Raw genomic sequence first — 15,298 nt, 5'->3', positions numbered from 1 at the left:
TTTAATGTATGCAATTAGATGGTTAAGTTAAAAAATTTTTTTTAACCTTTTAAAATCTATTTAGGCTGTGGATTAAATTATCATAAACGATGTGCCTTCAAGATTCCAAATAACTGTAGTGGTGTAAGAAAGAGACGTCTCTCAAATGTATCCCTGCCAGGACCTGGCCTCTCATTTCCAAGACTCCTGCAGACTGACTATGTAGCCCTTCCCACTGAAGAGGTATGTACTGTAAGATAAATAGAGGGCATTTTTACCACTTACTCTTTATGTTTCTACAGTATATATGACATCGTCCTAAATCATAAGTTATATGCTAAAGAACAGTAGCATTCCTACACTTAAGAAACTTAAAATGTATCACTGTAAACAGGGCTTACCAGTAGCAATGAATTGCATGTTGTATAGTTTGAGATCACCTTATCACTTGAACCACAAGATCAGTCTCCTAACCACTATCCTGACTCCTGCTCTCCACACTGCACTACAGCTTAATAGTCAGCAACCAATTAGATCGGTCCCTTCAAGAAAACCTCTATATATTCTGCGTTTCCGACAATCTGTAATATGCAGTATTCCCTGAACACATCCTTTCTCCCCATCCTCCTACATTTGCTCTTGTTGATATCTATCCTATATGCTTTTTCTAGACCTAGCTCAACAGCTGCCTTACTTGATTTCCCTTTACCTAGAAGTTATTTTTCTGAATGCCATACCACTTTTCAAACCTCCTTGATGGTGTGTATAGCATTCTACCGTAATACCACAGTATTTGTACACTAGATTGTCCTCAAGGAGTTTATTTGGAGAAGACAGTGTTCATGTCTTTCTTTGCCTCACTGTGCCCACCATACTTTAGTGGGCTCTCAGTCATAAATGAATAAGTGTTGAGTGACATCACTGATCTTTACAGTATTCCAGTGAGGTCTGTATACTGTGAGATAGCTGGCACTCGGAATTATCAAGTGACTTGACTGAAGTCACAGAACAAATTAGTAAGCAATATTAGAATTTAACTCAGATCTGCTTACGTGTAAATCAATGATTTTTCCTCATGTATTGTACCCCTGAAGGGTAAATGTAGTAGATTGGGGAAGAAAGAAATAACTGCCTTACTTATTTGGTACTACTTTAAATAACTTCCATCTGTAGATTACAGTCTTAATTTAGTTATTTCTGTAACCCCTTTGGCCTTCTGTATATTAATGGCAAAATCAAGCCATTGGACTGGTGTCTTGACAGCTTCATCACAAGATTTAGCTAAATTGAGGAACTAAAATAGAAGCTTCTGAAATTCTTTCACAAAAATCCCACATTTCCACATTGCATAGCTCTACTATGACATTTTTAAAGTATAAAATGAGTGCTGTAGCATTAGAACTGAGAATGAGGAATTATAAATACACGTGAAAGTTTAGGGAAAGATTGATAATAGAAAAATTAATGCATTTTACACACAAGCTACACAGGGAAACTTGGCTCTAATTGGGGACTGTAGAATGAACATATGTTGTTTTAAGAACCCCACAAATGGTACTGGCTTGTCAGCCATACCCACTGAGTATTATAAGATTAGGAAATAACAGGACCGAGCAGATGAATAAGGTATTCAGTTTTAATTTATTCATATATATTTTACCTGGAAGATACTTCTTTACAGAAGTATAAGGAGAGTGACATGTTTGAATTGGATAGATTGTGCAGAGTGTTTTAGAACAAGTAGAAACTGTAGTAAAGAATACAGTCTCAAAAATGAAGGTACACAGTAAGAAGAGCTGAGAGCTCATGGAGGAAAATCGGAGGGAGGAAGAGTGGTAAAAGCGGACAATCTAAAGGAGTAAAGGAAACAGTGAAGAGATGGGAGCGTCCCGAGTCTGAACCAGGTTTAGAGAAGAACTCACTCTAAGTGGCTGTGCAGGAAGCGCCTCGTAACTTGTCAGATGCCAGTCTTCATGCTGGGATGCTTTACTTATCTTTTCTTGTGTAATCCTCACCACAGTCCTGGCAGGCACGTAGCTGTTGTCCTGATTTCATAGATAAAACATGAGGAAGAAAAGTTTCTAAGGAGTCAAAATATTAAACTTCACTGACTACTGACATAAGAGAAGGCCAGTTTGGAATAGAAGCCTTTGAATCTGACCCTGGGGTTGTCATGTAAGAAGGCAGTTTCTATCAGTGTCTGAAATCAGGGTAAAGGGAATCAAGTAAAGAGGTGGAGAGGCAGAAGAAAATAGACTGTTCATTGAATTTGGTTAAAATGAAACCACCAGGTTTAGAGAAACCAATGTTGAGTGATGGCTGTTTCGAGATGAGAGAGATTAATGTTCATCTCAGTGCATTTGGGAGAAAAAATTTTTTTCCTGCCCCACTGCATGACTTTTAGAATCTTAGTTCCTTGACCAGGGATCAAACCTGCATCTTTGGCTGTGAAAGCATAAAGTCCTAAACATTGGACCACCAGGGCGTTCCCCATTTGGGAAAATTTTTGCAGGAACAGTACAGAATCAAGGTAGAAAGAAATTCTTGATTCTTAAGTGTGCACATTAAAAGTGGAGATATTTCTTTCACCGAATAATGTTCCAAAGTCAAATAGATATAACTGGGGAATTGCCCCCTTTAAATTTTTTATATCACCTTTATTATTTTATATGATTAAGAGTTGGCAATATTGTTACAAAGTTTTTATGAGCAATTCAGCCAAAATTAGTTTAAACACACATTGTGGAAATAATTAGATTACTTTCAGAAAATTTCTGGCTATACACCAATAAGAAAGAAAGAATTTAAGCTAATAAGTAATTTGTAAAGAGGGCCATTAAAGCAATGTAAGAAAAGAGCTTCCGCTCAATTCTAGTTACTCTCACTGGTCCCGTTTTAGCCAAGTGCTCTAGGTAATTCTACCAGCATTCTCTATCCTCCAAATTCTGATTAAGTCTGTTGTACCTTTCTTGCCTTCTTCACTCAGTAGATGGTAAACCAGTTACTGGCTAGATTGCAGTCTGCTCAAGGGTGTTGAGATGGGGAAAAGGTTAAGAATCACTGTACTGCTAAGTAGAAGACTTAAGTATAACTCAGGTCAGTCTTTCCACATGTATGTTTTAAGCTTGAGACACAGACTAAGTGGTTGAAGCAGAGCAAGAGAAACACAGTGTTGAGTCACCACTAGACTAGGGGCCCAGGGATAAGCAAAAGCTGAAGGCATCCGTTTCTAGTTCCTGCTGGCTGCTTTATCAGCTCTGAGGAATCACTTCAGTGTTCCTTTTGCTGACGGTGCTCTGTACCTGGAGGAGGGTTGGGCCAGACTACAGCAGGACACCTTAGACAGCTGAAGTCTGCAAGTTTGGTTTGGGTTTTAACATTCTTTTCGTACTTTTCTTAAATTGCTTCGTAATTTGCTTTAGAACGTTTCTGGCTACACATTATTGAAAAACTATCCAGCAGAGGCTGTATTTGTGTTGTTTTTATAAGTGCTTTCCTCCAGTGGTCAGTCCTTTTCTTTTTTCCTTCCTCCTACTTCCTTCAGAAAAAAAGCCCTTTATTTTCTTCTCCTCTCATTTCTCCTGTACACTTCTCTGTCTTTTGATTTCTTTTGGCTTCTGTTGGTTGAACATATCAATGTACAGTGACTCAATTCTGAGTTACCCACATTACTGGTTATAGAAGGCAGTCCTGGCAATGAAGAGGCAAGCAGCTACAGCAAGATCTCTGGTGCGTCTAGAAGGCAGTTAGGTATTTGGATTTTGTCCTTGAGAATATGGACTGTATTCATTTTCATATTTCCAATATGTAGTAAAGGACAGTCAATGAATGTTGAATGAATGTGATGGGCTATATTGATCTGACCTGGAATTAAATTGATTGTTTCCTTGGTATACATAAAAAGGGTCATAGTTTAAAAATCCATTTATCCCTCAAATGACACAAAAATTCTTAACCAACGTCTTCTTTAATTTTCCTTTTTGCTCACCTGAGAGGAAAAGTCAGTATAACTGAAATATACTTAAGATATCAAGGAACTTATTAAAGCATTATTACTAAGGGTAAAGTTGTTTTAATTTACATCTATCATTATTAACGAAAGATTTTTATATACATATTTTACAGTAATACATATTTTAGTATTTATTAAAATAGATTTTAAAAACCAAGACTTGTTTCAGAATATTTTCAGATGTTGTGTTCAGTAGCTCAACATGAGCAGCACTAACCCTTCTGAATTTACTTAATTTTCCTGTGGTTAATTTCTTGGTAAGGAATTTGAACATGTTATAAACTAATTTTAAGGTTTTGTTTTTTATTTGTGAAATGTCATATGTGCCTGGCAAATAACAGTTAATCAATGGATACATGTCTGTGAGGATGAAAATACCTTGCATAAATAATAGCAAAAAAGTTCTACACTTTTCTTACTCGAGGGTTGGTAAGTTAAGCTTCCAAGGGAAACTGCTGAGATCCACATTTTTTTATTTGTGGCTTTAGTGTTTGAAATAAATGACTTCTGTGGTCAAACCTTGATCTGAATACTTTGTTTTTAATGTTGACTTACACTATGGAAATTACTTATGTTTTAGTCACATGTTCACCAAGAACCTAGTAAGAGAATTCCTTCTTGGAGTGGTCGCCCAATCTGGATGGAAAAAATGGTCATGTGCAGGGTGAAAGTCCCACACACGTTTGCGGTTCACTCATACACCCGTCCCACGATATGTCAGTACTGCAAGCGGTTACTGAAAGGCCTCTTTCGCCAAGGAATGCAGTGTAAAGGTAGGACTGCATGATTTTCTGAAGTAAAATTTGTATTTGTTTTTGTTAGCAGATATAACACAAAATACTTTTTACTTCAGAAGGCTTAAGCAAATAAATTGGTCTCATAGTTAAAAAAGCAATGTGCATATATATGTATCAATTGTTAACGATGACTGGTATCTGCAACATATGTATTCTGTACCAGAAGCTATGCTAAAGAAAAATTGGAGTGTAAACAGCAAAACTAGAATTTGAATCTGTGAGATGTGGCTGCTTAACAGTTGTCAATATGGAACCATTAGTGAGCAGGTGAGCTAATATTTGAGCTTAAGTCTTTCCAATTCCAGAGCTAGACACTACCCAGAATATAAAATAATGCCCTCCTCTTTCCATTAAATGGAATCACTGACTCGATGGACATGAGTGAGTAAGCTCTGGGAGTTGATGATGGACAGGAGGCCTGTTGTGCTGCAGTCCATGGGATTGCAAAGAGCCGGACACGACTGAGCGACTGAAGCAAACTTTCCATTAAGTATTCGTACACACATACACACAGCAGCATGTTACAATAGTTTTATTTTTGCCTTAATTATGTGGCTGTGAGAACTGTACCAAAATTGTCATTCTGAACAATCACACTGAAACAGGCAGAAATAGTAGAACCCACTGGAATTATTATGGGGACCATCTATATTTGGATACTAACCCAAAACATTGTCATAGAATTCCAAAAACATCTCTAATGAACTATGTTTTTAATAGAGTAATGGTTTCCTGTAGTTATATAATGTTTTAATGCTTTTAAAAGATGCCTTTATCTTTTTGTCTCGCATCTTCTCAACAGTGCTGCACAACTGTGTGAAAACCAAAATAGAGATATTAAATGTGTTATTAGGCATTGAGCCAAAATAGATATAAGTAATCTGTCTGTAATCTTATGTACTTATTTTTCATGTGATTATTGTAATTATCATTACTTCTTGATACCATACTTTTTATGTAAAAGTATTTGTGGAATTGGATTACCTAGTTTCATCTACATAAAACATTGGAATTGAGATCTTTGCAACAATAAGTCCTGTTTACAGTGTTGAATTAAACAATTTATGTGTAAATTTAATTTATAAGTATATAAGAAGACTTTTCTTAGCAATGTATGGCTACATAGGAGAATATCAAATAGAGAACACATTGTACATTTGTTGCCAATATTTAATAACCATCAGGCAAGCTTAATTAAATGTTGAAATTTTATTTCAACAGCTTACTTTTGAATATGAGTTAATATATAAATTAATACTTTAAATATCAACACTAAAGTGTACTGGCAAGCAGCCAGGAAAGAATGTTTTGGGAAAGAACATTAAGAACAGATGTACAAATTCTAGCCAGCAGATAATCTTAGTAAAGGTAGTAAATATGCCGTTCTGCTGAGTAGAACAGAAACATTCTAAAACTGCATGCAAAAAAGCACAGTACTTTTTAAAAGAATGATTGAAGAAAATATGTATGTAGATTAATGAATTTTGAAATGAAATCAATTAACTATATGACTGGCTTAGTAGTTTAATTTCTTAGAGCTCTAAAAGAATGTTTTATGCTTATATTGGTTCAGAAAGTATCAAAAAGTCATAATTCAGTAATCCCTGTATTTTTACTTCAAAAGTAAAATAGACATTTTCATTCACTTGTTAAGCTAAGAAAAAAATAGTTAAGATAAAACAGTTATGCAGGATCATTTGAGAAAAATATACAATTCTAAGAGCAGTTAATTTATTCATTCATTTGTTTTCCACTTTGTTATATTAAAATTTCAGGGCAGCTTATATAAGCACATATAGGATAAAAGAAAACATAAATAAATTAGTAAAGAACATGGGCAGGAATATAGAGAAGTATAAATGACTGTCATTAGAACTACATACTTGCTGCATATGGGTGGTAAATTTGGCTTTACATTTCAGAGGGAAAGGGAAACCTTGTTATTTTCACAATTTGTAAACCTCATGAGATAAAAAACAAATATTTAAATGTATGCCAGTGTTAATACTAGTATCATGTGAATTTTCCTAGGGCCTCACCTTTTTGAAGATGTTATTACATAATGCAGGTTTGCTCATCCATCAAATTATTAATTTCATAGAGCTTTTTCTTTTAATGACCTTTCTATATTCTATTAGCATGATACCAAGAGTTTTTTCAATTATAGAAGTTAGAAAATTATTCTAAATCAGGACTTGAAATTATTTTTACCCATTTATTGTTGGTAGAATTATTTTGAAGGTGGTGTTAGACAGTAGTTATAGCAGTGGGTTTCAGTTTTAATGTAGAAGTCATTAAAGTACCCATTTCTCAACCTCACTCCCAGAGCTGCTGATGTAGTAGGTTAAGGGTGGAGCCCAGCCAAGATCGTGCATCTCAAAAGATGCTGATGCTCCGGGCCTGGTGACCATAATTTGAGAACCATGAGTTACACGGTAGTGTTGAACAGCTTGGACCTGACTGACACTCATCTGCAGTGCAGTTAGCCCTGAGGTTCTTGCAGACTGAAGAGAGCCATTATATACTACAGGTGGGGGACCTTGTGCATGAGAAGCTCAGTCCTCTCTTGCAAGGTTGTCTGGGAAAGCTCTTACTAATCCCTAATAAATGATTGCAGCATTGCAATTTCTTTCCTGCATATGTACCAGGTCCTGATAATTAGGAATTGAAAGTAACTGCCTGACATATGTTGGAAGGGGATTTAGTCAGCCTGAGAAACTCTTTAAGGAGGATGTGGAAAGAAGAATGCGACGTAAGGGAGGGAAGCATGGATCTGCAGCACCATTTTGGCAAAGTGTTAAACAAGTGGTATAAACTTAATTTTACAGATAAAGAGACTGAACCCTGAGGGATTAACCAATTAATAAGAGATGATATCAGAATATGAAACCAGACCTTTAATGTAAGACCTGAGTTCTTATAGAGGAAATTTTATTATTTCATCATTATTAATAATACTACATGTGTGATTAAAGAAAGTCTTTAACCATATCTGATACTGCCTGACTTTTTACATAAATTAATAAGATGAATATTTCATTTTAGATTGTAAATTCAACTGCCATAAGCGATGTGCATCTAAAGTACCGAGAGACTGCCTTGGAGAGGTTACTTTCAATGGAGGTAAAAGTCTTTATATAAGGTTATATTTGCATATTTTATTTTGTTTACTTTGTTTCTTTGACTTTTTTCTGATTTAATAATCAAGCAAAATACAGATATCGCTCATAGTATCCTTTTAATTATGCCTCCTGTCTCCTTTAACCACTTACCAGTCTGTAGTCAAATGTGGCAAATGGTGCTGTATATTCTTGTTTGTCTTTAGACATAGCAAAATTTATTTTATAACCTTGCTGTTGTCCCTAGAACTATTTCTTATTTCTAGTATTTATTAACTACTTAATGAATGCCAGGCACTATTGTAAACATTTTATATATTGACATTTAAACCTAAGAACAACCTTTTGAGATAAGGACTTAGAGATGAGTAAACTTAGGCACAGAAACATTAAATAATTTGCCTAAGAGATACAACCAGTAGTGGTAGAGTTGGGATTTGAATCTGTGTGGTCTGGCATCTAAGTTCATAGTCTTTAGAAGTCATTGTACTGTCTCACTTTCTCCTTTTCCATCAAATAATCACTTAGCTGAACATTCTTGCTTTTTTACCTTTTTTTTTCCCCCTCTTTTCAAGATTGTATCACTCAAAGTGATTACCTTTTTTGGAAGAAAGGAGTAAACTTGCAGCATAATTTTTCCTTAGTATTACATGGCTGGTAAAAATTGAATATAAGTAGTTCTATAGGAAAGGCTTCCCTGGTGGCTCAGATGGTAAAGAATCTGCCTGCAGTGCAGGAGCCCTAGGTCCAAGCCTTAGGTTAGGAAGATTCCCTGGAGAACGGATATAGGAGGAAAAGCATAAGGAGTGGAAATTAATCTTAAGAGTTTAACATTTTCTCATGTGGTATGTTTTCTGTTTGCTGTTTAAGACCCTTGACAGAGCGTGATTGGCTTCTTTGTTTCAGTTGCTCAGAATTAATACAGCTTTTCTACATGATTGAAGTCTTTTCTAGATTTAGCTAGTTATGTATTTTTTCCTTGTCTACCTTCTGACAAATGGATATGAAATACCATTTATATTTATTTTAATGTTCATTTATCTCTTTCAGTTATTTACTGTTTAGGAGTTTTTTTCTCTCTAAATTACTTGTTCACGTGTTATATATTCTACTAATTCTTTGTCAGCTTTATTGAGAATATGAGTTGTATACCATACAGTTCATACATTTAGGTTATTCCGTTATACAGCCATCACTACAGCCTAATTTTAGAACATTTTCATCATCCTGAGAAGAACTCCATACCAATTAGTTGTCACTTCCCATCCACTTTTCCCTGCTAGCCCCTGGCAACCACTAAGTCCGCTTTCATCTGTATCAGTTTGTCCCTTCTAGACATTTCATATAAATAGAATCATACAATGTGTAGTCTTTGTGACTAATTTCTTTCACTTAGCATAATGTTTTCAAGGTTCATCCATGTTGCATGTATCAATACTTCATTGTTTTTTTTATTGATGAGTAATATTCCTCTGCTCGAATGTTCCACACTTGATTCATTCATCACCAATCAAACATAGTCCTTTGAGTTATATCCATTTTGGAGCTATTATGAACAAGGCAGCTATGAACATTTGAGTACGTTTGACTACATGTGTTTCCATTCCACTTGGGTAGATAGCCAGTAATGGAACTGTTGAGTCATATGGTAGCTCTGTTTAACATTTTGAGGACTGCCAAACTGTTTACCAAAGCAGCCATACCATTTTACATTCCCACCAGCAATGTATGAGGAGTCTCATTTCTATGTATCCTATCCACCACTTGTTCATTGTCTGTCATTTTGATTGTCACCATCCTAGTGAGTATGAAGTGTTGTCTCATTATGGTTTTGATTTGCATTTCCCAGATGGCTAACTGACATTGCATATCTTTTTATATACCTCTTGGTCATTTTTACATCTGCTTCAGAGCAATAGCTCTTCTGGTCCTTTGCCCATTTAAGGTTATTTATTTATCTTTTTATTACAGAGTTGTAAGAATTCTTTAAATATTCTGGATACAAGTCCCTTATTTGATACATGATTTGCAGATACTTTCTACCATTCTGTACACTGCCTTTTCACTTTCTTTGAGGTGTCATTTGTAGCGGAGAAGTTTTAAATTTTGATGAAGTCCAATATATTTGGGGTTTTTTTGTCATTTAGATTTTTGGTGGTATATCTAAGAAAGCTTTGCCTAACTCATGATCCCAAAGTTTACTCCTGTGCTTTCTTGTAAGAGTTTTATAGATTAAACTCTTACATTTAGGTCTGTGATCCACTTTAAGTTAATTTTTGTAATTGATTTAAGGAAAGCTTCCAATTTCCTTTTTTCTTTTTTGCATATAAATATCCATTTGTCCTATGACCATACACTGAATAGAATGTTCTTTTTTCATTGTATTGTCTTAGACACTTGTGGAAAATCAGCTGACCCAATATATAATATAGTGGCTAACCTTTTACTTTGCTTCTAGTATCTTTTGTCATATCAAAATTTAAAATTTTGATGCAATCAAGTTAATTTTCTGCCTTATGATGTTTATACTTATATCATGCTAAGAAATATTTCTTTAGCTTGAATCATAAAGATATTTTTCTGTAATTTCATTTAAGAATTTTTAAAATGGTTTTCACATTTGATATACTGTCTCTATTTAGGTGTATTGATATTCCATTAATGTAAAATTTTGAATTCATTTAAAACTTTGCCAGAACCATCTACTTTGGGAACAGATACAGATATACCGATGGATATTGACAGTAGTGACATGAACAGTGATGGTAGTCGGGGCTTGGATGACATAGAAGAACCATCTCCCCCAGAAGATAAAATGTTCTTCTTGGATCCATCTGATCTTGATGTGGAAAGAGACGAAGAAGCTGTTAAAACAATCAGGTAATGCATGGGTATGGACTGCAAGCTATTTCTGAATGCAAGAAGTCCAGGAGTTCTGTTAAAAAATAACAAATCATATCTCTTTAAGTGGAACCTAAAAATGTAATTATAAAAAGAAAATTTTTTTCTTGAAGTATAGTTGTTTTATAATGTTGTGTTAGTTTCTGCTGTACAGCAAAGTGATCAATTATACATAAACGTATATCCCTCTTTTTTTAGATTTCCTTCTCATTTAGATCACTACAGAGCATTGATTAGAGTTCCTTGAGCTCTACAGTAGGTTCTCATTAGTTATCTATTTCATATACAACACTATACGCTTGTCAATCAATCTCTCAATTTATTCAACCTCCTAAAATGAAGTTTAAAATCAATTAAATTGTGGCTAATGCTTTTACATGTACTACAGTATTTTTCTGAAATAAATTATATTCCTCTTGCTGTCCACTCAAGATGAGAAGGTATGAGAATCCCGTTTTCTTAAAAAGAAAAATGCTTTATTTAAATACAGTCTAGATAATGATACCTAGCTGTGTAGCAGTCTTTCACAAAGTGCCAGCATTGGACTTCAGGTAAAGCAACCAGTTTCTTCACACAGGCATATTAGTTAATGTTGCAAAGCCCAGTAAGAATCTATACCTGAGGGTGTTGTACAAAGATGATGGTGATGAATTTGGGGGCAGTTTTCATATTGCAATTCATCTATTAGCACTTTGTGAAAATGCTTCTGGGTTATGAGACTTATATATCCTCCTATATTTATAGAAATTCAGTTTTTTTAGATATAGCAATAAAATATACTACTTTGTGATACAGTGTTAACATTTTAAGCAGGTTTTGTTTATCATTGGCTGCTGCTGCTGCTGCTAAATCACTTCAGTTGTGTCTGACTCTGTGCAACCCCATAGACAGCAGCCCACAAGGCTCCCCCGTCCCTGGGATTCTCCAGGCAAGAACGCTGGAATGGGTTGCCATTTCCTTCTCCAGTGCATGCAAGTGAAAAGTAAAAGTGAAGTCGCTCAGTCGTGTCCAACTCTGTGCGACCCCATGGACTGTAGCCTACCAGGCTCCTCCATCCATGGGATTTTCTAGGCAAGAGTACTGGCAGCAAATAGGTATTTAGAGAAAATTGGTCATTTGTCAGTCTCATATGGCTGAGTCATTTATTCAGTTTGTCTTATCATTAAATTATAGCTATTATTATCATTATCATTATTAACTAGATGTTTGCCCAGATTAGAGACTTAAGAGAACTAAGCTAGTTTCCTAATCATGGATACTTCACAGTTTAAGAGCAAGTATTTAACTGTTTGAGACTCAGTTGAAAAACAGTGTATTTTTCACACACTTCTGCCAAGGTGCCCTTTCTTTCCAGCTACACTGTTACTGACCTATGTTTCAGTATTACCTGATGTGACTCGTTTCATTATTTATCATTTTTACTTTCTTAATACCTGTAAATCATTTTTCTTTCAGTATCTTCTGTAAGTTATTGTTGCTGACAACATGAATAATGGAATTTGATATTTGAATTTTGTCTTGTGATTAATTTATTAATTTGTCATGTTATCTAGGGTACGATTTCTAGCAGCAGTCCCAAATGAGACCCTCTCCCAGGTTCCAGATTTGCCAACCAGAGAGGATTCTTTCTATTCTGTTCATTGTTTTCGTATGTCCTGTGGCCCTCCAGAAATATTCATGACAAATAATGATGACTTACAGTATTGTTGTAGGAAGGGGTCCCCCGCTCCAGGGCCCCAAGAGCGGGATCTTGTCTAACACTCGGAAAAGAATTGTCCGAGGAGACACGTGCTGACAAAGCAAGAGATTTTATTGGGAAAGGGCACCCGGTGGAGAGCAGTAGGGTAAGGGAACCCAGGAGAACAGCTCTGCCACGTGGCTCACAGTCTCGGGTTTTATGGTGATGAGATTAGTTTCCAGGTTGTCTTCTTTGGCCAGTCATTCTGATTCAGAGTCCTTCCTGGTGGCACACACATCACTCAGCAAAGATGGATGCTAGCCAGAGGGATTCTAGGAAGTGGGTGGACACATGGTGTCTCCTTTTGACCTTTCCCTAACTCTTTTGGTTGGCAGTGGCTTATTAGTTCCATATTCCTTACCAGGACCTCCTGTTGTAAAACAGTTCATGTAAATGGTTACCTGGCCAGGGTGGACTGTTTCAGTCAGTGTGCTTCCCCTAACAGTATCATCTTTGTCTTTTATAAATTAACTATGTATCATCACAACAGGATTAATTTATCTTTTTCTTCTTAAGCCATTGTTTGTCTTTGTAAGATATTTTGAAGAATTTTGGTTTAATTATCTTAAAAGGGTTTGATGAGTTTACTGTATTGATGATCTTTTAAGTTAACATTATAAATATGTGTCATAAATTTAAAATATTTTTTAGTCCATCAACAAGCAATAACATTCCGCTGATGAGGGTCGTCCAGTCCATCAAGCACACAAAGAGGAAGAGCAGCACAATGGTGAAGGAAGGGTGGATGGTCCATTACACCAGCAGGGATACCCTGGTCAGTAATCACAGGCATTTTATTATGGTAGTGAAACTCTGTTATGTGCTTTACTTTGTGTGTTTTTTAAGTCAAAATGAGAATGAGATATATATTAAGACATCATAGTATACCAGAACCATCTTTATATTTAGGATGTTAGGAATATTTAAAAGGTGGAATATTTAATGTACTATTTTTATAAATTGGTAGAACAGTAGAGATTCAAAGCAAGTCTGATGGTACACCACCAAATGCACAATCTCTGAAAGAAAGAATTGATATTCCCTGGTGGCTTACATGGTTAAGAATCTGCCTGCAATGCAGGAGACCCAGGTTCAATCCCTGGGTTGGGAAGATCTCCTAGAAAAGGGAACGGCAACCCACTCCAGTATTCTTGCCTCGAGAATCCCATGGACAGAGGAGCCTGGTGGGCTACAGTCCATGGAGTCGAACACAACTAAGCAACTCTCACTTCACAAACTTCTGCTTTGCAAAAGATAGTGTTAAAAGATTGAGATGACAAGCCACAGACTTGGAAGAAATATTTACAAAAAAAGATATCTGTAGAAGACTCTTCTACAAAATATACAAAGAACTCTTAAAATTCAACAGTAAGAAAACTTAATTACTTGATTAAACAGTGTGCTGAAGACCTTAACATATACCTCACCAAAGAAGATACCTAGATGGCAGATAAGCATATGAAATGATGCACCACATCTTATGTCATCAGGCTGATGCAAATTAAACAGTGAGATACCGCTGCCCATCTGTTAGAACAGCCAAAACCATAAACACTGAGAACACCAAATTCTGACAAGATGTAGAGCAGCGAGAGCTTTCTTTGATTGCTGGTAGGAATGCAAAATGGTATTGCTAACATTCGAAGACAGTTTAGTAGTTTCATGCAAAACTAAAATGCTTTTACCAAATGATCTAGCAGTCGTACTCTTTGCTGTTTACCCAAAGGAAATAAAAACTTACATTCACATGGAAACCTGCATATGGATATTTATAATGGGTTTATTCATAATTGTCAAAAACCTGGAAATAATAGATCTCCTTCAGTAGGTAAATGGGTAAATAAACTGTTCTAAAGACAATGGAATGTTATTCAGCATTAAAAAGCAATGAGCTGTTAAGCCATGAAAAGACTTGGAGCAATCTTAAGTGTATATTGCTAAGTGAAAGAAACCAATGTAAGAAGATTACATACTGTATGATTCCAACTATATTATTTTCCAGAAAAGGCAGACCTGTGGAGGGTACAGGGTGGGCACAAGTAGGAATGAATAGGTAGAACACAGAATTTTTAGGGCAGTGAAAATACTCTATGTGATACCATAATGATAGGTACTTGTCCCTGTGCTTTTGTCCAAACGCATAGAATGCACAGCACCAAGAGTGAGCCGTATTATATAACCTATGGACTTTTATGCTTATGATGTGTCAAGTGTAGGTTCACCAGTTAAACCATTATACCACTCTGTTAAGGGTGTTGATGACAGGGTCTGGGGTTTACATGCCTAGGGACAGGAAGTATGTATGGGAAATTTCTGCCCCTTCCCCTTAATTTGCGATGAACCTTAAACTGTTCCCCAAAAGTAAAGTGTTAATTAAAAAAAATAGTTTATAGACACATGTTAAAAAAAATGCTGCATGGCAAAGAACAGAAACAAAGACAAATGACGAACTGGAAAAATTTTTTTTTTCAACCCAGAACACAATAGAAAAATAGGCAATGAATCTGAACAAACAGGTCTCAGACAAGGAAATGCAAATTACTCTTAAATATAAGATCTTGATCTCATTTTTAATAAAAAAAACCACAATTTAAAATGTTATGAAAATACTAGCCAAATAGTATACTAGCTGAATAGCCAAAGCAGTCTTGAGAAAGAATGGAGCTGGAGGAGTCAACCTTCCTGACTTCAGATTATACTACAAAGCTGCAGTCATCAAGACAATATGGTACTGGCACAAAAACAGAAATAT

General features: G+C 35.6%; 1 protein-coding gene across 1 annotated transcript in view; it reads left to right on the top strand.

Moving 5' to 3' along the window:
* PRKD3 (protein kinase D3) overlaps positions 1-15,298 on the top strand; it is a 75,118-nt gene that overhangs the window by 34,977 nt on the left and 24,843 nt on the right. Inside the window, exons 4-8 of the mRNA XM_052647459.1 lie at positions 65-222; positions 4,572-4,764; positions 7,834-7,911; positions 10,604-10,787; positions 13,198-13,321. Of these exons, the coding sequence (XP_052503419.1) occupies positions 65-222; positions 4,572-4,764; positions 7,834-7,911; positions 10,604-10,787; positions 13,198-13,321 (737 nt within the window). The remainder of the gene's footprint in view (positions 1-64; positions 223-4,571; positions 4,765-7,833; positions 7,912-10,603; positions 10,788-13,197; positions 13,322-15,298) is intronic.

This window comes from Budorcas taxicolor, chromosome 11, assembly GCF_023091745.1.
Source record: "Budorcas taxicolor isolate Tak-1 chromosome 11, Takin1.1, whole genome shotgun sequence".
NCBI classification, from domain to species: domain Eukaryota; kingdom Metazoa; phylum Chordata; class Mammalia; order Artiodactyla; family Bovidae; genus Budorcas; species Budorcas taxicolor.
Note: the sequence above shows the minus strand (reverse complement) of the source record. Positions and strands in the feature narration are given on the sequence as shown.